The sequence below is a fragment of the Anoplopoma fimbria genome, chromosome 19, assembly GCF_027596085.1.
Source record: "Anoplopoma fimbria isolate UVic2021 breed Golden Eagle Sablefish chromosome 19, Afim_UVic_2022, whole genome shotgun sequence".
NCBI classification, from domain to species: domain Eukaryota; kingdom Metazoa; phylum Chordata; class Actinopteri; order Perciformes; family Anoplopomatidae; genus Anoplopoma; species Anoplopoma fimbria.
In genome coordinates this window covers 28,967,661-28,992,660 of record NC_072467.1, presented here as the reverse complement: position 1 = coordinate 28,992,660, position 25,000 = coordinate 28,967,661, and the positions used below count along the sequence as shown (strand labels likewise).

General features: G+C 46.3%; 2 protein-coding genes and 1 pseudogene across 3 annotated transcripts in view; 2 read left to right on the top strand and 1 right to left on the bottom strand.

The window, feature by feature from the left end:
- LOC129108659 (transcription initiation factor TFIID subunit 4-like) overlaps window positions 1–10,177 on the bottom strand; it is a 15,673-nt pseudogene extending 5,496 nt beyond the window's left edge.
- A 157-nt stretch (window positions 10,178–10,334) lies between these two features.
- lsm14aa (LSM14A mRNA processing body assembly factor a) lies at window positions 10,335–18,185 on the top strand. 2 transcript variants are annotated; one of them, XM_054619695.1, is made up of 9 exons: window positions 10,335–10,601; window positions 12,604–12,767; window positions 12,854–13,013; window positions 13,883–14,209; window positions 14,838–15,020; window positions 15,508–15,682; window positions 15,802–15,840; window positions 15,982–16,222; window positions 16,763–18,185. In XM_054619695.1, exons 1-9 carry the CDS (start codon window positions 10,481–10,483, stop codon window positions 16,781–16,783), a joined length of 1,431 nt encoding a protein of 476 aa, XP_054475670.1. In that variant the 5' UTR covers window positions 10,335–10,480; the 3' UTR covers window positions 16,784–18,185. The 2 variants fall into 2 exon arrangements, with proteins under 2 accessions (XP_054475670.1, XP_054475669.1); XM_054619694.1 differs by having other exon boundaries at window positions 10,336–10,601; window positions 16,760–18,185.
- A 2,378-nt stretch (window positions 18,186–20,563) lies between these two features.
- The window catches only part of gpia (glucose-6-phosphate isomerase a), a 14,234-nt gene continuing 9,797 nt past the window's right edge, over window positions 20,564–25,000 (top strand). Inside the window, exons 1-2 of the mRNA XM_054619554.1 lie at window positions 20,564–20,666; window positions 20,728–20,861. Coding sequence (XP_054475529.1) covers window positions 20,743–20,861 — 119 coding nt within the window. The 5' untranslated portion in view covers window positions 20,564–20,666; window positions 20,728–20,742. The remainder of the gene's footprint in view (window positions 20,667–20,727; window positions 20,862–25,000) is intronic.

The window sequence follows — 25,000 nt, the reverse complement described above, 5'->3', positions numbered from 1 at the left end:
ACATATATATACACATATATATATATATATATATATATATATAGACATATATATATACATATATATATATATATATATATATATAGACATATATATATACATATATATATATATACATATATATATATACATATATATATATATATATATATATATATATATATATATATATATAGACATATATATATATATATATATATATATATAGACATATATATATACATATATATATATATATATATATATATATATATATATATATATATATATACATACACATATATATATATATATATACATACATATATATATATATATATATATATATATGTGTGTATATATGTATATATATATATATATATACACACATATATATGTATATATATATATATATACACACATATATATATATATATACACACATATATATATATATATATATATATACACACATATATATATACACATATATATATATACACATATATATACATACATATACATATATACACATATATACATATATACATATACATACACATATATATATATATACACATATACATATATATATACACATACACATATATATATACACATACACATATATATATACACATACATATATATATACACACACATATACATATATATACACATATATATATATATATATATGTGTGTGTGTGTGTGTGTGTGTGTGTGTGTGTGTGTGTGTGTGTGTTGGCAGCCTTCAGCAGGATCTCTCTCTCCTGTTCGTCCTTCCTCTGTTTCTCCATTCGCTCCAACTGCTCAAAGAAACGAAGCTGAGAGCGAACGTCTGACGTCTGTTCATGGTGCTCTTCATCCTGAGGAGGAGACAGAACATCATCATCGTTAGAACCATCAGCGTTCTGCTGGTTTCTTGGGGTCACTGGGGGTCACTGGGGGTTCTTACCTTCCCTCCGTCTGTTCGATGCTGAGCGACGGCGGAGACGTTCTCCAGCAGAGCGCGGAGTCTGGACTGAGTGGCGTGAGAGACCAGGTTCACCACCTCCAGAGGAACCTCCGTCACCCCCAACTTCTTAGCTGTGTCCAGGATGCGGCGGTGCAGCAGGCCGGTGGGCAGGAAGGCTTCGTCTTTACACGACCGGATCTTTGTGCCCACGAGCTCCGAGCTGGTTGCTAGGATACGCGCATTTTCCTCGTTAAGGTTGACGCCGGCCATCGACGCCACGTCGTTAATGTCGTCATCATCTCTGAGGACGAGAGAGGATAGAGAAGAGCATGACACAGAAGCTCTTCATCTATCAGTCACATGACACAGAAGCTCTTCATTGATCCCAGTTCTCCGGTTGTGATCTAAAGATAAACTCTTGATGTTCTCATAGATTCAGATGTTTAAAGGTCTGATCTGGGTTCTCTCTGGGTTCTCATGCTGCCCTCTGCTGGCTGCTCTCTGAACTACAACCCTGACCACAGAAGAGATCTGAGGTTTAATCTATTCAAAGTCAAGGTCAAATATATTCAAAGCATATCAGCAGATGGATGATCATAATCAGTTGAAATCAGTGATTTCTTAACCAGTGTACTTCCCTTTAACACATTTTATCAATATGTATTCACATCTTCTAAGTCAGTTTCATAATTGTTATCTGTTTCACCATAAAACCAGTCATTCGATCAATGATCTTTTATTCTCTTCAATCAATATTTTTATCAATATTTTCATATCAAAGTGTATATTAGTTCAGCAGCAGTTAGTCTTTATCACAGACTCATATTCTGCTCTTGTTATTTTATGATTTTTTGTTTAAGTAAATTAACTCAAACAAGCTTTTATTTGTGGTTTTCTAATGAAGCTGGTTCATGATTATATGAAAATGAATTCATAATTAGGATAAAACATCCCAGTTAGTTTAACCTGATTCATTGAAATGTTTGTTGTGGGAATATTTGATCTGAGCGGCTGTTCTTTTATTTTCCAGTCTTATATTGTATTTTATTTGATTCTATTTTTATTTTCTTGATTATTGCATTTGATTTCCAGTCAATCATTGTGAATCTTCGCTCTCTTTAAAAAAAATAAACCTGATTTTCTGTGAAAAATTTATTCCAGCCAATGAGATCAGACTTCACCTGAATGTCCCGCCCCCCGGGTCGCTCAGCTTCCTCTGATTGGCTTGAGCTGTCATGGTCAGAGGACTTTTACCGATTATAGTTGTGGGTCCTCTGATGAGTGTACCTGGAGAGAAGAACATGTCATATTAATAATAATCACAACACGGATCGATAAGAGATGAATATTCAAAGATGAATCAGAGAACAGACTCACCTTGAGGTCTGAGTGTCTGACTGAAGACGACAGGTGTTCGACTCTGGATTCCTGCTCTGCTCACAGCCTGAACAAACGTCAAAATAACATGAGAACAACATTAAAACTACATTAAAAAACATTAAAATAACATTAGAACTACATTAAAACTACATTAAAAAACATTAAAATAACATTAGAACTACATTAAAAAACATTAAAATAACATTAAAACAACATAAGAACAACATTAGAATAACATTAGAACCTCATTAAAAACTCAAACCATGATGGCCGCCTTATTAACATAAATTAAGTTATCATTAAGACATAACAGACAAAGTGTCCCCAGCGTCTCAGTCAGTGACACCGTGGGTCTGATCCCTGGCGGTCCTACCAGAGTGTTGGTGAGCGGTGCGTTCAGTCTGACGGTGCCGCCGGCCGGACTGATGGGTAACCGCGGTCTGATGGTAGCGGTGGTGACGGAGCCGGAGGCCATCGGGGGGGGCCGAGGTACCGGGGGTGACAAGGGACTGTTGACTGCTGAGGAGGGACTGACGCAGAGCGGGGAGGCTTTTCTGAGGGACAACAACCATAACAACAACATTAACAACAACATTAACAATAATAACAACATTATTAACAACAACAACAACAACCATAACAACAACATTAACAACAACATTAACAACATCCATAACAACAACATTAACAATAATAACAACATTATTAACAACAACAACAACATTAACAACAACCATAACAACAACATTAACAACAACAACCATAACAACAACATTAACAATAATAACAACATTAACAACAACAACCATAACAATAACAACATTATTAACAACAACATTAACAACAACAACCATAACAACAACATTAACAACAACATTAACAACAAAAATTAACAACAACATTAACAATAACAACAACCATAACATATACAACAACAAAAACATAACAACAACAACAACATTAATAATAACAACAACAACATTATTAACAACAACCATAACAACAACAACATTAACAACAACAACCATAACAACAACATTAACAACCATAACAACACAACCATAACAACCATAACAGCAACATTAACAACAATAACAACCATAACAACATTAACAGTAACAACCACCATAACAACATTAACCATAACAACAACCATAACAACAATAACAACATTAACAACAACAACAACAACATTAACAATAACAAAAACATTAACAAAAACCTTATTGACAGCAACAACAACAATCATCGTTAACAACAACAACACTGAAGGGGATGAGGTAGGGTTGTGGTGAAGACTATAGTACAACAGTAGTAGTAGTAGTAGTAGTAGTAGTAGTAGTATTTGTACCTTGAGGAAGGGGATGAGGTAGGGTTGTGGTGAGGACTTCAGCTCAGCCTGCAGCCGACTGGTGAACTCCTCTGGCTCAATCTTTGCATCCTGAACAAAACACAGAGCTCCAGTTAATAAAAAAGATATAATCTATAATTATATATATATATATATATATATATATATATATATATATATATATATATAATAAATTATAAATTATAATATACACTAATAACATATTTTAATATTTATATATAACATAATAATAGTAATAATAATAATATAATAATAATAGTAATAATACTACTAATAATAGTAATAATAATAATAGTAATAATAATAAATGAAGATCTTACGAGCAGGTCCTGCACCAGGGACTTCACATTCTTGGAGGTGTCGGGGGAGGGGGAGTTGTGGGACGCCAGCTTGATGAGCGTTGCCAGGAAGTTCTTACACTTCTTCACGTTTTCCTGCATCTCCTGTTGGCATGGTAACAAAGAGCAGCAGGTGGTCACACAGGTGTCCCATCAGTGTAAAGAGGACAGAGGAACAGAGCGGGGACACACCTGGGACACCACCGTGACTCTGGAGGCCGGCGCGGGGGAGGAGCGGGCGAGGGGCTGGACGGGACTCCGACGGGCTTGGACACCGGCGTCCCCCGCTGTGATCACCGTCTGGGCCTTCTGAGGGGGGGGCATCTTCACCGACACCGCCGCACCGCCGGGGGACACCGTGATGGTCTTCTGAAACACGTCACATGATCACATGATCCATTATCATCATCATCATTATTATTAATCAATAATGTGCCCAACCAAGTTAAGGTCATGTCTCGGGAGAAGAGGGTGAGGACAGAGGGTGAGGACAGAGGGTGAGGACAGAGGACAGAGGGTGAGGACAGAGGGTGAGGACAGAGGACAGAGGGTGAGGACAGAGGGTGAGGACAGAGGACAGAGGGTGAGGACAGAGGGTGAGGACAGAGGACAGAGGGTGAGGACAGAGGACAGAGGGTGAGGACAGAGGAGGGAGGACAGAGGGTGAGGACAGAGGACAGAGGGTGAGGACAGAGGGTGAGGACAGAGGACACACCTGTACGGTGGTGGTGGACGGAGGCTGAACCATTCTGGTCTGAGCGGGGGAGGCCAGGCGGACGGTCTGAGGAGCCTGCAGACGACAGAGAGGGAGAGGAGGACATGTTATGCTGCAGCAAAGCATCATGGGAACTCAGTGACATTGACATTATTTTCATAAAGACACTCAGTTATTGATTCATTGATCCATCAATCAAACTAGTTCAAACCAAACACCTGGAACACATTAACTTAATATAATAAAGATAATTATCATCAGATTATTGTTTCTGTTAATTAATCTGTTCACTTCAACCCGTTCAAACTTGTAGCAGCTGGTCCGTTTACCTGTGTTTCCTGTAGTCTCAATTATGAGTTGGTGGGAGAGGTTTCAGGTGTGTTTACAGGTGAGTTCATGTGTTTCAGGTGTTTACAGGCGTGTTCAGGTGCGTAGTTACAGGTGTGTTCAGGTGTGTTCAGGTGTGTTCAGGTGCGTAGTTACAGGTGTGTTCAGGTGCGTAGTTACAGGTGTGTTCAGGTGCGTAGTTACAGGTGTGTTCAGGTGCGTAGTTACAGGTGTGTTCAGGTGTGTTCAGGTGCGTAGTTACAGGTGTGTTCAGGTGCGTAGTTACAGGTGTGTTCAGGTGTGTTCAGGTGCGTAGTTACAGGTGTGTTCAGGTGCGTAGTTACAGGTGAGTTCAGGTGTGTTCAGGTGCGTAGTTACAGGTGAGTTCAGGTGTGTTCAGGTGCGTAGTTACAGGTGTGTTCAGGTGTGTTCAGGTGCGTAGTTACAGGTGTGTTCAGGTGCGTAGTTACAGGTGTGTTCAGGTGCGTAGTTACAGGTGAGTTCAGGTGTGTTCAGGTGCGTAGTTACAGGTGTGTTCAGGTGCGTAGTTACAGGTGAGTTCAGGTGCGTAGTTACAGGTGAGTTCATGTGTTTCAGGTGCGTAGTTACAGGTGTGTTCAGGTGTGTTCAGGTGCGTAGTTACAGGTGAGTTCAGGTGTGTTCAGGTGCGTAGTTACAGGTGTGTTCAGGTGCGTAGTTACAGGTGTGTTCAGGTGCGTAGTTACAGGTGAGTTCAGGTGTGTTCAGGTGCGTAGTTACAGGTGTGTTCAGGTGCATAGTTATAGGTGTGTTCAGGTGTGTTCAGGTGCGTAGTTACAGGTGAGTTCATGTGTTTCAGGTGTGTTAACAGGTGGTGTGTGGTTGTTAACAGGTGCGTAGTTACAGGTGTGTTCAGGTGTGTTCAGGTGCGTAGTTACAGGTGTGTTCAGGTGTGTTCAGGTGCGTAGTTACAGGTGTGTAGTTACAGGTGAGTTCATGTGTTTCAGGTGTGTTCAGGTGCGTAGTTACAGGTGAGTTCATGTGTTTCAGGTGTGTGTTAACAGGTGTGTTCAGGTGTGTGTTAACAGGTGTGTGTCAACAGGTGTGTGTGTGTGTTAACAGGTGTGTTCAGGTGTGTGTTAACAGGTGTGTGTTAACAGGTGTCCAGTTTGTTGGTGATGCTGCAGACCGGATGGAGACCTTTGACCCTGACGGTTCCAGACTTACCGTGGCGGCACTGACCCGGATGGCGGTCCCGGCGGTCGGTGTGGCGGGTCTCTGGCTGATGTTGGCCACCGTCTGGCTCTGCTGGGTTTTAGCCTGAGCCTGAGCCAGAACCTGCTGAGGGACCATCACCAGCTGACCCGTCTCAGTCCGGACCAGAACCATACCTGAAGAACACAGGAAGCATCATCATCATCACACACATCACACACACACACACACACACACACACACACACACACACACACACACACACACACACACACACACACACACACACACACACACACACACACACACACACACACACACACACACACACACACACACACACACACACACCAAAGCCGCCATCTTTGTTTATTTCAGAAACTAAGTCACAACATGTTAAACTTTCTGCAGAATGAGGAGACACCTCTCTGTCTCTCTCTCTCTGAACCAGGTGTCTCTCTCTCTGAACCAGGTCTCTCTCTCTCTCTCTCTCTGAACCAGGTGTCTCTCTGAACCAGGTGTCTCTCTCTCTCTCTCTCCAGGTCTCTCTCTCTCTGAACCAGGTGTCTCTCTCTCTCTGAACCAGGGTCTCTCTCTCTCTCTCTGAACCAGGTGTCTCTCTCTCTCTCTGAACCAGGTGTCTCTCTCTCTCTCTGAACCAGGTGTCTCTCTCTCTCTCTGTCTCTCTCTCTCTCTGAACCAGGTCTCTCTCTCTCTGAACTGTCTCTCTCTCTCTCTGAACCAGGTGTCTCTCTCTCTCTCTGAACCAACCAGGTGTCTCTCTCTCTCTGAACCAGGTGTCTCTCTGAACCAGGCAGTCTCTCTCTCTCTCTGAACCAGGTGTCTCTCTCTCTCTCTCTCTCTCTGAACCAGGTGTCTCTCTCTCTGAACCAGGTGTCTCTCTCTCTGAACCAGGTCTCTCTCTCTCTGAACCAGGTGTCTCTCTCTGAACCAGGTGTCTCTCTCTCTCTGTCTCTCTCTCTGAACCAGGTGTCTCTCTCTCTCTGAACCAGGTGTCTCTCTCTCTCTGAACCAGGTGTCTCTCTCTCTCTGAACCAGGTGTCTCTCTCTCTGAACCAGGTGTCTCTCTCTCTCTGAACCAGGTGTCTCTCTCTCTCTCTGAACCAGGTGTCTCTCTCTCTCTGAACCAGGTGAACCAGGTCTCTCTCTCTCTGAACCAGGTCTCTCTCTCTCTGAACCAGGTGTCTCTCTCTCTGAACCAGGTCTCTCTCTCTCTGAACCAGGTCTCTCTCTCTCTCTGAACCAGGTGTCTCTCTCTCTCTCTGAACCAGGTCTCTCTCTCTCTGAACCAGGTGTCTCTCTCTCTGAACCAGGTGTCTCTCTCTCTCTGAACCAGGTCTCTCTCTCTCTGAACCAGGTGAACCAGGTCTCTCTCTCTGAACCAGGTCTCTCTGAACCAGGTGTCTCTCTCTCTCTGAACCAGGTGTCTCTCTCTCTGAACCAGGTGTCTCTCTCTCTCTCTGAACCAGGTGTCTCTCTCTCTCTGAACCAGGTGTCTCTCTCTCTCTGAACCAGGTCTCTCTCTCTCTGAACCAGGTCTCTCTCTCTCTCTCTGAACCAGGTGTCTCTCTCTCTCTCTGAACCAGGTCTCTCTGTCTCTCTGAACCAGGTGTCTCTCTCTCTGAACCAGGTCTCTCTCTCTCTGAACCAGGTGTCTCTCTCTCTCTCTGAACCAGGTGTCTCTCTCTCTGAACCAGGTCTCTCTCTCTCTGAACCAGGTGAACCAGGTGTCTCTCTCTCTCTCTGAACCAGGTGTCTCTCTGAACCAGGTCTCTCTGAACCAGGTGTCTCTCTCTCTCTCTGAACCAGGTGTCTCTCTCTCTCCAGGTCTGAACCAGGTGTCTCTCCAGGTCTGAACCAGGTGTCTCTCTCTCTCTCTGAACCAGGTGTCTCTCTCTCTCTGAACCAGGTGTCTCTCTCTCTCTGAACCAGGTGTCTCTCTCTCTCTGAACCAGGTCTCTCTCTCTCTCTGAACCAGGTGTCTCTCTCTCTCTCTGAACCAGGTGTCTCTCTCTCTGAACCAGGTGTCTCTCTCTCTCTGAACCAGGTGTCTCTCTCTCTCTGAACCAGGTCTCTCTGTCTCTCTGAACCAGGTGTCTCAGAGAGTGGGAACACATGAGAGGTGAACAAACTGGGAGCCAGGTGACCTGTCATGTGACCTGTCGAACCAGGTGACCAGGTGACCTGTCATGTGACCTGAGAGGTGACCTGTCATGTGACTGTCATGTGACTGTCATGTGACCTGAGAGGTGACCTGTCATGTGACCTGTCATGTGACCTGTCGGGTGACCTGTCATGTGACCTGTCGGGTGACCTGTCGGGTGACCTGAGAGGTGACCTGTCATGTGACCTGTCATGTGACCTGTCAGGTGACCTGTCATGTGACCTGAGAGGTGACCTGTCATGTGACCTGAGAGGTGACCTGTCATGTGACTGTCATGTGACCTGAGAGGTGACCTGTCATGTGACCTGAGAGGTGACCTGTCATGTGACCTGTCATGTGGTGACCTGTCGGGTGGAGGTCCACTCACCTGGCGGCATGGAGAAGCCGGGTGGCAGCTGGATGGTGGTCTGCTGCTGGGGCCGGACGGCCAGCTGTGGCTGAGGAGCAGCGGGCCGGGGGAGGTCGCCACCAGACCCGCCCTCTGCTGCTGGATGGACGTGGCCACGGGCCCGCCCGGCCTCACCACGGCGGGCTGACCCACTCCGTTCACCGCCGGCTTCAGGGTCACGGAGGCTGTCCCGGTCCCGGTCTGGGTGGGGGGTGCTGGTCAGGATCACAGAGTTCCCAGAGACCGGCTGGCTCGGAACCAGCACCTTGGTGTGCATCAGGGGGCGGCGTGGTTCACCTGCGGGCCGGAGGCGGCCGGGGGGGGGCTTGGGCTCGACCCCGTTCTGGGCCACCGGACCCGGGTGTCTCTGCAGGGGGACGGCGGGGACGCCACGGCGGCCTGCGGGGGTGAGGAGCGGCCGTGGAGGCGGTGCCGGTGACCGGGCTGGGGACCCAGTGCTGGTCCCAGTGCTGGTCCCAGTGCTGGTCCCAGTGCTGGTCCCAGTGCCCCCGGGCCGGTCACCGTGCTGGTCCCCGGGCCGGTCAGCACCGGAGCGGCTGCAGGCACAGAGTTCACTAACTTCACGGCTCCTCCGTTCAAACTTTGCAGCCCGGGAGACCCGGTCCGGACCGCCTCCGCCGCGGCACCGGGACCCGGAGCCGCCCGGGGAAGCCAGCGGACCCGGCGGTCAGAGGGACGGGTCCCGGTACCGGGGAGGGAGCGGGGGGGCCGCGGGGGGCTTCCCGGAGGAGGGGGGCTTCCCGGAGGAGGGGGACCCCACCGGGCTCCGGTGCTCGCTGTGCTGGCTGCGGCTCTCTCCCGGAGGACGGCCCGGCCGCCGGAGCTCCGGCCCGGCCCCCGGCGGGGCTGGCGGCTGCGGCCGGCTCTGCGTCGCCCAGCTGGGACTCCAGAGAGCCCACCAGGTCGCTCACCGCCTTCTCGTCCACCTCGGTGAAGAGCATGTCCTCCAGTGGGTCGGAGGCTCCCGCCATCTTTGATGTCGGGCCGTTGTGCAAATCGTATTGTAGAATGTGCGCATGCGCGGAGGATCCGAGCGGGCGTCCAGCGTAGAAATAGGAGGAATAGAATGTAGAGTGTCAATGAATAGAGCCTGTGTGAGGAGGAGAGCTCTGTTTGGTGACAGGGACAGAGGAATACAAGGATCACGGCTCCACATGAAGCAGAGAACAGTAAGAATCCTTCACATTACGATGAGAGACGCGCAGCTCTCCTCACAGTGCGGCTCTGCCTGTGAGGAGAGACACGTGTGTGCGCTGAGCATCACCTGACCACCTGATCACCTGATCACCTGACCACAGACCAGCCTGTGCACGCGCCTCTGAGCAGAGGAACGCGCTTCGTAACTTCTCTCGCGTCTCTCTGTAGAGCTGTGGACGTGTTTGCGCTTCTACCCCGCACAGATCTAGTTCCCGCGGCGGAGCGTCTTCTCGCGATATCAGGATGTTCCCGTTAGCCCCCGCGCTCACAGCGTCCGATGGAGGATGAGGTAGCCATGTTGTTGTAGCGGTGACGGTGGCAAAGAGAAGCGACCCGGAGAACCTCTGCATAGAACCTCTGCGTAGAACCTCTGCGTAGAACCTCAGTGCTCCGCTGCCCGCAGCCCCGCAGACCCGCAGCGGCACCATGAGCGGCGGGACGCCCTACCTGGGCAGCAAGATCAGCCTGATCTCCAAAGCAGAGATCCGCTACGAGGGCATCCTGTACACCATCGACACCGAGAACTCCACCGTGGCGCTGGCCAAAGGTACCAGCTAATGCTACACAGAGCTAATGCTACACAGAGCTAATGCTACACAGAGCTAATGCTACACAGAGCTAATGCTACACAGCTAATGCTACACAGAGCTAATGCTACACAGAGCTAATGCTACACAGAGCTAATGCTAGCACAGAGCTAATGCTACACAGAGCTAATGCTAGCACAGAGCTAATGCTAGCACAGAGCTAATGCTACACAGAGCTAATGCTAGCACAGAGCTAATGCTAGCTCACATAGCATGCTAGCACATAGCACGCTAGCTCACATAGCTAATGCTAGCTCACATAGCATGCTAGCACATAGCACGCTAGCTCACATAGCTAATGCTAGCTCACATAGCATGCTAGCTCACATAGCTAATGCTAGCACATAGCATGCTAGCATGCACCCTAGCACACATAGCACGCTAGCACACAGCATGCTAGCTCACATAGCACCCTAGCTCACATAGCACGCTAGCACACAGCATGCTAGCTCACATAGCATGCTAGCGCATAACACGCTAGCTCACTAAGCATGCTAGCTCACATAGCACGCTAGCGCACATAGCACGCTAGCGCACATAGCATGCTAGCGCCAGCTAGCATTAGCTTCTGCTGGTCTGCGAGCAGCTGTTCAGATAGCAGCGACACGTGAGGCAGTGTCAGACCGTTTACCCGCAGCTAGCATGGGCTAAAGCTAACAGCTAGCATGAGCTAAAGCTAACAGCTAGCATGCGCTAAAGCTAACAGCTAGCATGAGCTAACAGCTAGCATGAGCTAACAGCTAGCACTGAAGCTAACTGCTAGCATGAGCTGAAGCTAACAGCTAACTGCTAGCATGAGCTGAAGCTAACAGCTAGCATGAGCTAACAGCTAGCATGAGCTGAAGCTAACAGCTAGCATGAACTAAAGCTAACAGCGCCACTATCATCAACAAGAACTCTAGCATGAACTAAAGCTAACAGCGCCACTATCATCAACAAGAACTCTAGCATGAACTAAAGCTAACAGCGCCACTATCATCAACAAACACGCTAGCATGAACCAAAGCTAACAGCGCCACTATCATCAACAAGAACTCTAGCATGAACTAAAGCTAACAGCGCCACTATCAACAAGAACTCTAGCATGAACTAAAGCTAACAGCGCCACTATCATCAACAAGAACTCTAGCATGAACTAAAGCTAACAGCGCCACTATCATCAACAAACACTCTAGCATGAACCAAAGCTAACAGCGCCACTATCATCAACAAACACGCTAGCATGAACCAAAGCTAACAGCGCCACTATCATCAACAAGAACTCTAGCATGAACTAAAGCTAACAGCGCCACTATCATCAACAAGAACTCTAGCATGAACTAAAGCTAACAGCGTCTCTATCATCAACAAGAACTAGCATGAACTAAAGCTAACGGCGCCACTATCATCAACAAGCACGCTAGCATGAACTAAAGCTAACAGCGCCACTATCATCAACAAGAACTCTAGCATGAACTAAAGCTAACAGCGCCACTATCATCAACAAACACGCTAGCATGAACTAAAGCTAACAGCGCCACTATCAACAACTCTAGCATGAACTAAAGCTAACAGCGCCACTATCATCAACAAACACGCTAGCATGAACTAAAGCTAACACTATCATAGCTATCACTAACAAGCATGCTAGCTAAAGTTAACGTTGGTTTAACGTTCACTGTCATGCTGTAAAGAGGCTCAGAGGTCACTGGGTTCACTCACAGCAGATTATGACGCTGACCATCTGTTAAATGAAGCTTCACCTGAGCAGCCGTTAGTCATTTATCCTATATATATATAATATAATATATATTATATATATATATATATTATATATATTGTATATATATATTATATATATTTATATATATATATATATATATATATATATATATATATATAGGATAAATGTGTGTAATGAGAAGTAATAATATATGTAAATGTGTAAAACTGTGGTATTCTGACCGTGAGTTGTCTCCTCAGTGCGCTCCTTCGGCACCGAGGACCGGCCCACCGACCGGCCCATCCCGCCTCGAGACGACACCTTCGAGTACATCATCTTCAGAGGCAGCGACATCAAGGACCTGACGGTGTGCGAGCCGCCCAAGCCGACATGCTCTCTTCCTCAGGACCCGGCCATCGTCCAGGTAAACCTCCTCCACACACACCTGGATCCTGATGGAGCGTTTAGGAGCAGAGGTTCACAGTGTGACGCTAACCCTCTCCTCCTCAGTCCTCCATGAGCTCCAGCTCCTCGTCCTCGGCCGCCGCCGCCCCGACCCCGTTCCAGTCTGCCGGCTCCTACGGCCTCTTCAACCGGGCTCCGGTTCCTGCCTACAACCAGTTCAGCACCAGCCCCCTGGTTTCCCCCCAGTTTGGACCCGTTGGTGTTGGTGAGTTCTTCTCCTCGCAGCAGGGACCCAGCTGGGCATGAGATCCAAGGGTTCAGGGTCTGTCTGTGGCCCTTGAACCACGTAACGCATGCCATAAGGACAGAAGAGGGCTGTGTTGTTCACAGAACTGAGACTTGAATGTTGTGCCTCTGAGGGTCGGTAGACGTTAGAGTACGAGCAGCCGTCTACAGGTGTGTCCTTTATATTGCTATTAAAGTTCTGTCATGTGACAGTGAACTCTGGGAAATGATCCGGGACATTTCCACTGTTATTAATCACTATATGTTATCAATAGATACAGTATATTATTATTATTATTATTAATAATAGGATAACTTCATGAGGACAGTTGTGAGTCTGCATTCTGTCTGCTGTGAATGATTCCTTTTCCAGCTACAGACTCTGAACCAGTGTTCTGTATGGTGTTATTTATTTATATATTATATTATTATTTATATTATATATATATATATATATATATATATATATATATATATATATATATATATATATATATATATATATATATGCTATATATATATATATAGCTATATATCAAGTATGAATAAATGAAGCAGTAATTGGCTGTTTACTAGTTTACACCGTTAAAGGAGAATCAGCTGACTGAGCATGCTCAGTATGTTCCTCTGTGCTCATTGGGTAACGGCTGACGTAGCCTTTAGCTCCACCTCCAGGCTGCTGGAGGTTTAGAGTGGTTCTAGTGTTAACCGGAGGTGTTTACAGAATCCCCTTTTACAACGTAGAGGAACGTGTCTGATGTAGAATCATGTGTATGTATCCGGGTCTCTGAGATCATCATGAACCTCTAACCCTGATCCGGTTCTGGTTCTCCTCTCCCCCTCCCACAGGACGCAGCAGCCCCGGCCTGGACCCTTTAAGGAAGAGCCCCACCCTGGAGCAGGTGATCCAGAGCGCCCCGTCGGCACCCCCCACCTCCACCACTACGGCCCCCGGCCTGGGACGCAGGAGCCCCCCCCACGCTCGCACGGCCCCGCCCACCTCCGGCCAGAAGATCCAGCTTCAGGACGGCATGGACACGAGGAGGGGTGAGACGGTCCGGGGAGGACGCAGCAGCCATGGCTGGTCTGCACCGCGGACCATCTCCTCCTCTCTGCTCTCGGCTGTAGATAGAGCGCCCCCTGCAGGGCTCACTCACTCCGTCTTCAGCCACCCAGGTGAGACTGCAGTGTGGACAGATCTGTAGTCCTCTGTCTCTGTGTCTGGTAGATCTGTAGTCCTCTGTCTCTGTGTCTGGTAGATCTGTAGTCCTCTGTCTCTGTGTCTGGTAGATCTGTAGTCCTCTGTGTCTGGTAGATCTGTAGTCCTCTGTCTCTGTGTCTGGTAGATCTGTAGTCCTCTGTCTCTGTCTGAGATCTGGTGTCTGAAAACGGAGGAGGATCAGTAGTTTAGATGCTTTATATAAATATTTTATCAGTGAACTAGTTTACAGGATATTCAGCCTTTAGTTCTTTATAGAACGTTTAATACAAAGACCATAAAGTCAGCCATGAATATGAGATATGAGTTTACAGATGATGGTAATCACCATCAGTCTGTGATCATATCTCATATCGTAGTTGTTTAGATTCAGATCATTTTTCATCACTTGGAGAATAAACTCCTTCATGCTTTGAGCTTGCGTTCCGTCTGCGGAGGCTTCACGCTCGGACGCTTGGCGAGTGTCTAAACCGAGCTGAACTCTGGAGACAGAACTCTCCTCGCAGAGGACGAGTGCTTTGTTTGACTTCCTGTTCTCATGGTTTTGGTTCTGTTCTAATGTTTCCTTGTTGTTCTGCTCCTCAGCGGCTGCTGGAGCTCCGGCTAACCGGCGAGGGCGGGGGGGTGGACACCGCGGCCGAGGACGCTTCAACGTCCGCCGGGACGGACCCATGAAGTTTGAGAAGGACTTTGACTTTGAGAGCGCCAACGCTCAGTTCAACAAGGAGGAGATCGACAGGGAGTTCCAGAGCAAGCTCAAGCTGAAAGGTATCTATGTGACCAGCTGCTAACGTTACTAGCTCTCCTCCTGTAGGCCGTTAGCGGTGCTGCTAACGTTACTAGCTCTCCTCCTGTAAGCCGTTAGCGGTGCTGCTAACTTTACTAGCTCTCCTCCTGTAAGCTGTTAGCGGTGCTGCTAACGTTACTAGCTCTCCTCCTGTAAGCCGTTAGCGGTGCTGCTAACGTTACTAGCTCTCCTCCTGTAAGCCGTTAGCGGTGCTGCTAACGTTACTAGCTCTCCTCCTGTAAGCCGTTAGCGGTGCTGCTAACTTTACTAGCTCTCCTCTTGTTAGCCGTTAGCGGTGCTGCTAACATTACTAGCTCTCCTGTTGATTTAAACACAGATTGGTTGTTTACACTGTAACGAGATCAGAGACTATAAAAGCATGAATCCAGATGTTTTCATACTTCCGTCTCCTTTGTAACATCTGTGTGGTCCTTCATCATGTGACCGTGTCCTCCTCTGGTCTCTCAGACGAGAAGACGGAGAAGACGGAGAAAGCGGTGAATGGAGAGGAGAAGGGCGACTCTGTAGCAGAGACCCAGACCAGTGAAGGAGGTGCTGAGGAGGAGGGAGACCCGCTGGGCCCCAACTGTTACTACGACAAGTCCAAGTCCTTCTTCGACAACATCTCCTGTGACGACACCAGGTACCGGTCCAGGTCTACCTAAGTCCCTTTTCCGTCTGTCCTCCGTCTCTCCTATGAGGACACTTGAGACAGAAGTTTCTGTGACATTAACACATCTGTGTTGTCTTTTGTCTCTTCAGGAAAGCTAATGAGAAGTCTGGAGTCTCCGGGTTCCCCAGGTAAGAGGTTCAGGTTCTGGTGGTCCTGGTCTGTTCAGAACCACTTCATGAGTTCATATCATAGTTTCAGAGCTGCTCCTCTTCATCTCCTCCTCCTCTTCTTTACCTCCTCACCTCTTCACCGCCTCCTCTCCTCCTCAGGGAGCGGAGGCAGACCTGGGCGGAGGAGAGGAGGATGAACGCAGAGACGTTTGGACTCCCTCTCCGTCACGGCCGAGGACGAGGAGGTTACCGTGGACGAGGAGGAATGGGCTTCAGAGGAGGTCGGGGTCGCTCGGCAAGCCGAGGCTCCTTCGGTCCGCCGCAGGGAGGAGGCGGCTTCAGAGGAGGTTACCGGGGAAACCAGGCCGGCAGGGAGTTTGCTGACCTATCAGCATACAGGGTGAGTCTGGTCACATGATCTCATTATTGTACAGGAGTTTATTATTATTATTATTAATAATAATATTATTATCATTATTATATTAATCATTATTATAATATTATTATTATATTAATCATTATTATTATATTATTATTATATTAATCATTATTATTATTATTATTATTATATTAATTATTATTATTATTATATTAATCATTATTATTATTATTATTATAATATTATCATTATTATTATTATCATTATTATATTATTTTTATAATTATATTATTATTATATTATCATTATTAATATTATTATCATTATTATTATCATAATTATTATATTAACATTATTATATTAACATTATTATTATCATTATTAGAGGAGAGACTTTTGTTTAAGGAGATTCCTCATTCAGTTCAGAACGTCTCCTGACCTTCAACATGACCTCTGACCTTTAAAGACGACCTTATTGTCTGTCCTCAGGTTGTGTCCATGATAACGATGTTCTAACAGCTGTTGTTGTTGTTGTTGTTTGTTTGTGTTTGGTTCCAGAAGGACAACAAAGTGTCAGCGTAGTCTTCATGGAGAGGTTCTCCTCCAGGAACCCAGCGGTGTTCTGACTCAGAGAACCAGGACGTTCTACTAGTTGTATATTTGTCACCAGCACTGAGGACAGACGGCGAGAACACAACGGGAGACAACCATCGCCAACATCCCATAATAAGTTCTAATAATGTATAAATGTCATGTTTCATTTCTCTCCACCTCAATCAGATGCTGACACATGTGAACACTCACCTTCATCCCCCCCCTCTTCATCCCCCCTCCTCCTCATCCCCCTCCTCTGCATCACCTCCTCTTCCTCCAGTGTTTGTAGAGGAGGCTCCACCTCTTAAAGGGACAGTAGTGATGTTTAGAGATCAACACTAACAGAATCCGTTCACTCTTCAGTCACACCAGACTTCATTCACAAAACCCCTCGTTTAACAGCAGAACGTTGCTGCAGCAGAACGTTGCTGCAGCAGAACGTTGCTGCAGTAGAACTGAGTCTGAACGTCTCTACCGTCCCTTTAACGTTGGCGTGGGGAGTCAACACGTCTCCTCTGGTTATCAGAGCAGACGGACCACAGGTCAAAGTTCATCTGCTGCTCTTAGTTTCCTCTCCTTCACTCGTGGTGCTCCAGGTGTTTAGAGCTGCAGTGGAACCCTCAGATCTTTCCTTCAGGCCTCCAGCAGAACGATATGGAAGATTAAAAATGTCAAGTCAAACAATGATGTGAACCTGTTTCTGTTTAGGACAATTATCAAATGTTTTCTCTTTCATAACATGAAGTCAGAGCTTTGTTCTAGTTCAGACCTGCTGTTATTGATAAACAGTGACGAGGGTTTATTCATAAACAGTGACGAGGGTTTATTCATAAACAGTGACGAGGGTTTATTCATAAACAGTGACGAGGGTTTATTGATAAACAGTGACGAGGGTTTATTCATAAACAGTGACGAGGGTTTATTCATAAACAGTGACGAGGGTTTATTGATAAACAGTGACGAGGGTTTATTCATAAACAGTGACGAGGGTTTATTCATAAACAGTGACGAGGGTTTATTCATAAACAGTGACGAGGGTTTATTCATAAACAGTGACGAGGGTTTATTCATAAACAGTGACGAGGGTTTATTAAACATGATCACGTTTCATCGTTTTCACATCTGTCCAATCAGACCTGACCTCTGATCGACTTTATGAACGGCGTCCTCACTGTGTTGTGATTTGATTTCTAGTTATGAAGACAGACGCTCTTTGTCCTGAACATGTTTCTTGTTGAATGATGTCGGTGAACGTTCACATAAAGGAAACACAAATCACCTGTGTTTATATTTCACTTCTCTTTGTTTCATTTGGGCATTTTACAATCTTCTGTAGCTCAACGTGTTTGCAATTTTCTAATAAACTGTTCCAGATGTTCTCACCCGTTCACCCAGTCCAGATGTTATTACACGGTAATTCAGATGTTATAACATGTAATCCAGATGTTATTACACGTTAATCCAGATGTTATTACACGTTAATCCAGATGTTTAGCAGTGAGTCGGGCTGCTGCTTCGTGAGACTGCTTTATTCTATCATATTTAAACAGTCCAGATGTTTGGTTTCATCCAGCTGTTTCAGTCAAACTCCACGTTCACGTTTTAAACCACTAACTTTATTTCATCGACCCGTTAGAGCAACAGGAAGTGAGTAGTATATACTATACATATATTGTCAGCTCTCATGTATTCAAAGTATAATTATATCACCCTCCATACACACATACAGCTCATCAGGGACAGGTCTGTTACCGGCACTAATCACCCTCCATACACACATACAGCTCATCAGGGACAGGTCTGTTACCGGCACTAATCACCCTCCATACCCACATACAGCCCATCAGGGACAGGTCTGTTACCGGCACTAATCACCCTCCATACACACATACAGCTCATCAGGGACAGGTCTGTTACCGGCACTAATCACCCTCCATACACACATACAGCTCATCAGGGACAGGTCTGTTACCGGCACTAATCACCCTCCATACACATATACAGCCCATCAGGGACAGGTCTGTTACCGGCACTAATCACCCTCCATACACACATACAGCTCATCAGGGACAGGTCTGTTACCGGCACTAATCACCCTCCATACACACATACAGCCCATCAGGGACAGGTCTGTTACCGGCACTAATCACCCTCCATACACACATACAGCCCATCAGGGACAGGTCTGTTACCGGCACTAATCACCCTCCATACACATATACAGCCCATCAGGGACAGGTCTGTTACCGGCACTAATCACCCTCCATACACATATACAGCCCATCAGGGACAGGTCTGTTAGAGATAAGTTAAGATAAGATAATCCTTTATTAGTCCCGCAGCGGGGAAATTTTCAGGCTTACAGCAGCAGAGAGTAAAGTGCACACAAGAGACATAGTAGAAGAAAGACAAGATAAAAATAAAAAAATGAAAAATAAGAAATAAAATAAAAAACAAGTATTATAAATAAGCAATAAAAACAGTAGAAAAACACAATAACTGAAATATAATATTTACAGACAGAAAAAAAACTATTTTAACTATTATTGCACAGTGTAATGTGTAATGTATTGCACAGGTTGTTATTGTCATGTTATTATTGTCATGTGTCATGTGGTCTGCTGGGAGCAGAGCTGGTTGTGCAGCCTGACAGCAGCAGGAAGGAAGGACCTGCAGTACCTCTCCTTCACCACCGGGGGTGAATGAAGGACCTGCAGTACCTCTCCTTCACCACCGGGGGTGAATGAAGGACCTGCAGTACCTCTCCTTCACCACCGGGGGTGAATGAAGGACCTGCAGTACCTCTCCTTCACCACCGGGGGTGAATGAAGGACCTGCAGTACCTCTCCTTCACCACCGGGGTGAATGAAGGACCTGCAGTACCTCTCCTTCACCACCGGGGGTGAAGCAGCCGGTGGTGAAGGAGCTGCACAGAGCTGCCAGGGTGTCCTGCATGGGGTGGGAGGTGTTGTTCATCAGGGATGACAGCTTGGCCATCACCCTCCTGTCTCCCACCACCTCCACCGTATCCAGTGGACACCCAGCACACTGCTGGCCTTCCTGACAAGCTTGTTCAGTCTCTTCTTGTCTGCTGCTGAGATGCTGCTGCTCCAGCAGACCACTGCATAGAAGATGGCTGATGCCACCACAGAGTCAAAGAAGGTCTTCAGGAGGTCTCCCTGCACTCCTGAGGACCTCAGTCTCCTCAGCAGATAGAGTCTGCTCTGACCCTTTTTATAAAGTGCGTTAGTGTGATTAGTCCAGTCCAGTTTATTGTTAAGTGAACACCCAGGTACTTATAAGATCTCACAATCTCAATGTCCTGTCCCTGGATGTTCACTGGTTCCGGAGGACAGTGTTTACCCCGGTGGAAGTCCACCACCAGCTCTTTGGTTTCACCAGAGTTGATCTGGAGGCGGTTCCGCCGGCTCCATCCTATGAAGTCCTGGTTCAGTTCTCTGTATTCCCTCTCATCGCCTGCGGAGATGAGGTGACGATGCAGAGTCATCAGAGAACTTTAGCAGGTGGCAGGTAGCAGAGTTATAAGTCTGATGTGTAGATGGAGAAGAGGAATGGAGCCAGAACGGTTCCTTGTGGGGCCCCCGTGCTGCAGGACACCAGGTCTGACTCACACTCCCCTCTCCCACAGTGTGGCACTAATCACCCTCCATACGCACGTACAGTGCAGTGGGCGGGGCCTGCTCTCATTGGCTCAGAGGCTCCTCCTCCTCCTCCTCCTCCGGGCTGTCAGTGAGGAGCTGCTCCTCCTCCTCCTCCTCTCACAGTCCTCTCAGGCCGCAGTGAGACACGGAGTGCGCTCTCTGCAGGAACCAGTGGACCATCAGAACCAGTGGACCAGTAGAACCAGTAGAACCAGTAGGACCAGTGGACCATCAGAACCAGTAGAACCAGTGGACCATCAGAACCAGTAGGACCAGTGGACCAGCATGGCGCTCTCCATCGACCCCCACTATAAGAAGCTGCAGCAGTGGCACGCGGCTCACGGAGCGAGCCTCAACATGAGGGATCTGTTCCGGACCGAGCCGGACCGCTTCAGCTGCTTCAGGTGAGGGGGGAGGTGAGAGAGAGAGAGAGGGGGAGCGGCCGTCCTGCAGAGAGGCCTCTGGTCCTCTGGTCCTCTGGTCCTCTGGTCCTCTGGGCCTCTGGTCCTCTGGTCCTCTGGTCCTCTGGTCCTCTGGTCCTCTGGTCCTCTGGTCCTCTGTGTGTGTCTGTCTGTCTCTGTGTCTCTGGTCGGACACAAGGTCACCGTCTCGCGTCTCCTCTCTGTTCCGTCCTCACGTTAGCATGCTAACAGTAGCATACTGTTAGCATGCTAACGTCCCGGGTCCTCTGTGTTTAATAAACTACTGTGACGTCATGTGAAGTATTGATTCGTGTTGATAAATGATGATCGATACTAGTCTAACCTGCTACTGTAACCCACATCCCAGTTACACCAGTTAAACCAGTTAAACCAGTACACCAGTTACACCAGTACACCAGTTAAACCAGTAGACCAGTTACACCAGTACACCAGTTACACCAGTAGACCAGTTACACCAGTACACCAGTTAAACCAGTAGACCAGTTACACCAGTAGACCAGTTACACCAGTTAAACCAGTAGACCAGTTACACCAGTAGACCAGTTACACCAGTTAAACCAGTAGACCAGTTACACCAGTAGACCAGTTACAAGCAGTAGACCAGTTAAACCAGTAGACCAGTTACACCAGTACACCAGTTAAACCAGTAGACCAGTTACACCAGTAGACCAGTTAAACCAGTAGACCAGTTACACCAGTAGACCAGTTACACCAGTACACCAGTTAAACCAGTAGACCAGTTACACCAGTACACCAGTTACACCAGTAAACCAGTAGACCAGTAGAAACACCAGTAGACCAGTTACACCAGTAGACACCAGTTAAACCAGTAGACCAGTAGAGCAGTACACCAGTACACCAGTAGACCAGTACACCAGTACACCAGTAGAGCAGTACACCAGTACACCAGTACACCAGTAGAGCAGTACACCAGTACACCAGTAGAGCAGTAGAGCAGTACACCAGTACACCAGTAGAGCAGTGTGGTGGAGTCATGGGTCACAGTGTCTCAGGCTGGTTCTCAGCCAGTGAACTTCTCTGTACTTGTGTCCTCTGAGCGTGTGAGACGTCGTCTAGCGGCCCAGGTTCTGTTCCATACACAGTTCATCAGACAGTACGGTCAGATACCCGGATGTGTTCCTGCTCCGCCCGTTATATGGGGATGCATCGGAGGAGACTTGTGTGGACTCTGGACAGCCAAATATCCCAGTATCCCAGAATATCCCAGAATGCATTTCACCAGCAAACAAGAGCCGACAGCAGCGGAGACGGCTCACATCTGTCAGTTATAACTGTTAAATACTGCTGCTGTTGTGTAACGAGTTTAGTTTTAACATTTTTTTAAGCGAGAATGTAGTTGTTAAGACTTAAAATATGAGGTCAATTTATCAAGATAGAGCCTGATGGAAACAGCGCCGACGTTTGTCGGAGATATGAGAGGACCAGAGAGGATATATATATATATATATATATATCTATATCTATATCTAGATCTAGATATAGATATAGATATATATATATATATATATATATATATATATATATATATATGAGAGGACCAGAGAGGATATATATATATATATATATATATATATATATATATATATATATATATATATATATATATATATATATATATATATATATATATAGATATGAGAGGACCAGAGAGGAGACCGGGCGGTGGTGCTCATGCAGCCCGCTGACAGCAGCCTGATCTCGGCAAGGCTCCTCCAGATGTGCCGCTGGCTCCGGTGTCTCTGTGGTTGTGGTTGCAGATGTAACACAAAACATATACATATAAACATATATATTAATATTTTCTAAATGGAAAGGAAAAAAGGCAGGGTTGTGTTTTATATCATATTTCGTTTTATTGTCAATATATATGACTGAAGATAACCGGAGTAGGCGGGACCGACGAGCTGAGTTGGTGACGTTGGTGACGTCATCAAGTTCGCTGCTGTTCCAATTGCAAAATGACCGTACTGCGTCCTCCCGTCCTCGGGAGTTTGTACTCCCGAGTCGAACTATCCAAGTATGAACTTGCAAGTTTGCAAGTTCATACTTGACCATACTTGGTATTGAGAAACGGCCAGTGATTACCGTATTTTCCGCACTATGAAACCTTTAGTTTCCTCAAAACACGACAGTGCTTCTTACAGTCTGGAGCTTCTCTGTGGATTCATCTGGTGGAGCAGAGCTGTGTCCACATGTTCAGTAGACTCAGTGAACTACTGTCGTCAGGAGCAACACACACTGTGCTTCACCATCACATACAGTGTGTGTGGATAAGGTTCACATCCCATACAGTGTGTGTGGATAAGGTTCACATCCCATACAGTGTGTGTGGATAAGGTTCACATCATACAGTGTGTGTGGATAAGGTTCACATCCCATACAGTGTGTGTGGATAAGGTTCACATCATACAGTGTGTGTGGATAAGGTTCACATCATACAGTGTGTGTGGATAAGGTTCACATCCCATACAGTGTGTGTGGATAAGGTTCACATCATACAGTGTGTGTGTGGATAAGGTTCACATCATACAGTGTGTGTGGATAAGGTTCACATCATACAGTGTGTGGATAAGGTTCACATCATACAGTGTGTGTGGATAAGGTTCACCATCCCATACAGTGTGTGTGGATAAGGTTCACATCCCATACAGTGTGTGTGGATAAGGTTCACATCATACAGTGTGTGTGGATAAGGTTCACATCATACAGTGTGTGTGGATAAGGTTCACATCATACAGTGTGTGTGGATAAGGTTCACATCATACAGTGTGTGTGGATAAGGTTCACATCCCATACAGTGTGTGTGGATAAGGTTCACATCATACAGTGTGTGTGGATAAGGTTCACATCATACAGTGTGTGTGGATAAGGTTCACATCATACAGTGTGTGTGGATAAGGTTCACATGGCTCCTCAAGAGACACGCTGACAGGACTGAACACTCAAGGCTGTCAGTCAGGAGAACATGGGGATAGAACAGCTGAGAGAGAACCCAACGTTAATGAAGCAATGGTAGAACAGTGTGTTACTGACAGTGTGTTACTGACACTGTGTTACTGACAGTGTGTTACTGACAGTGTGTTACTGACAGTGTGTTACTGACACTGTTACTGACACTTACTGACACACACATCTTACTGACAGTGTGTTACTGACAGTGTGTTACTGACACTGTGTTACTGACACTGTGTTACTGACAGTGTGTTACTGACATGTTACTGACACTGTGTTACTGACAGTGTGTTACTGACAGTGTGTTACTGACACTGTGTTACTGACACTGTGTTACTGACAGTGTGTTACTGACACTGTGTTACTGACAGTGTGTTACTGACACTGTGTTACTGACAGTGTGTTACTGACAGTGTGTTACTGTGTTTACTGACAGTGTGTTACTGACAGTGTGTTACTGACACTGTTACTGACAGTGTGTTACTGACACTGTGTTACTGACAGTGTGTTACTGACACTGTGTTACTGACAGTGTGTTACTGACAGTGTGTTACTGACAGTGTGTTACTGACACTGTGTTACTGACAGTGTGTTACTGACAGTGTGTTACTGACACTGTGTTACTGACACTGTGTTACTGGACAGAGAGCAGCAGGTAGAAGTCTCTACATCAGTGGTTCTGAACCTTATTTGAGGTTCTGAACCCTGCGAGCTTCATCAGTGCATTCACCGAACCCTTCGTAATTGGAAAAATAAAAGATGATTTCTTCAAAACATAGGTATATATTTTATTAGTGCACAAAATGAACCATTCATCAGTTGCACACAAAATCACTGTGTGCAAAGAACAAAACCAACAAAACATGAATTTCACACAAAAACATAACTCAGTGAATATTTACTGCAAATCAATGTGACTTTTGCTGTTGCCTTTCAGATACAAGTTCAGAAATGCGCGGCTTCACCTTGGCAAGTGCCACTCATGTCATTTTCGCAGCAAAGTCTGTTCCTTTTCTTAGTTTTCATGTCCACATCCTCAAAGGATGGCTCACAGAGACACGTTGTAACAAACGGTGTGAGGATCTCAAGGGCTTTCTGCATACAGAGTATGGTACGATTTGGTGACA

What these genes read in the sequence shown, in the direction of transcription:
- lsm14aa (XM_054619694.1), top strand. Translation starts at nt 10,481, where the DNA reads ATGAGCGGCGGGACGCCCTACCTGGGCAGCAAGATCAGCCTGATCTCC. An exon ending in AGGACCCGGCCATCGTCCAG is followed by an intron (nt 12,768 to 12,853) that starts GTAAACCTCCTC and finishes TCTCCTCCTCAG; the next exon opens with TCCTCCATGAGCTCCAGCTC. An exon ending in GAGCAAGCTCAAGCTGAAAG is followed by an intron (nt 15,021 to 15,507) that starts GTATCTATGTGA and finishes CTGGTCTCTCAG; the next exon opens with ACGAGAAGACGGAGAAGACG.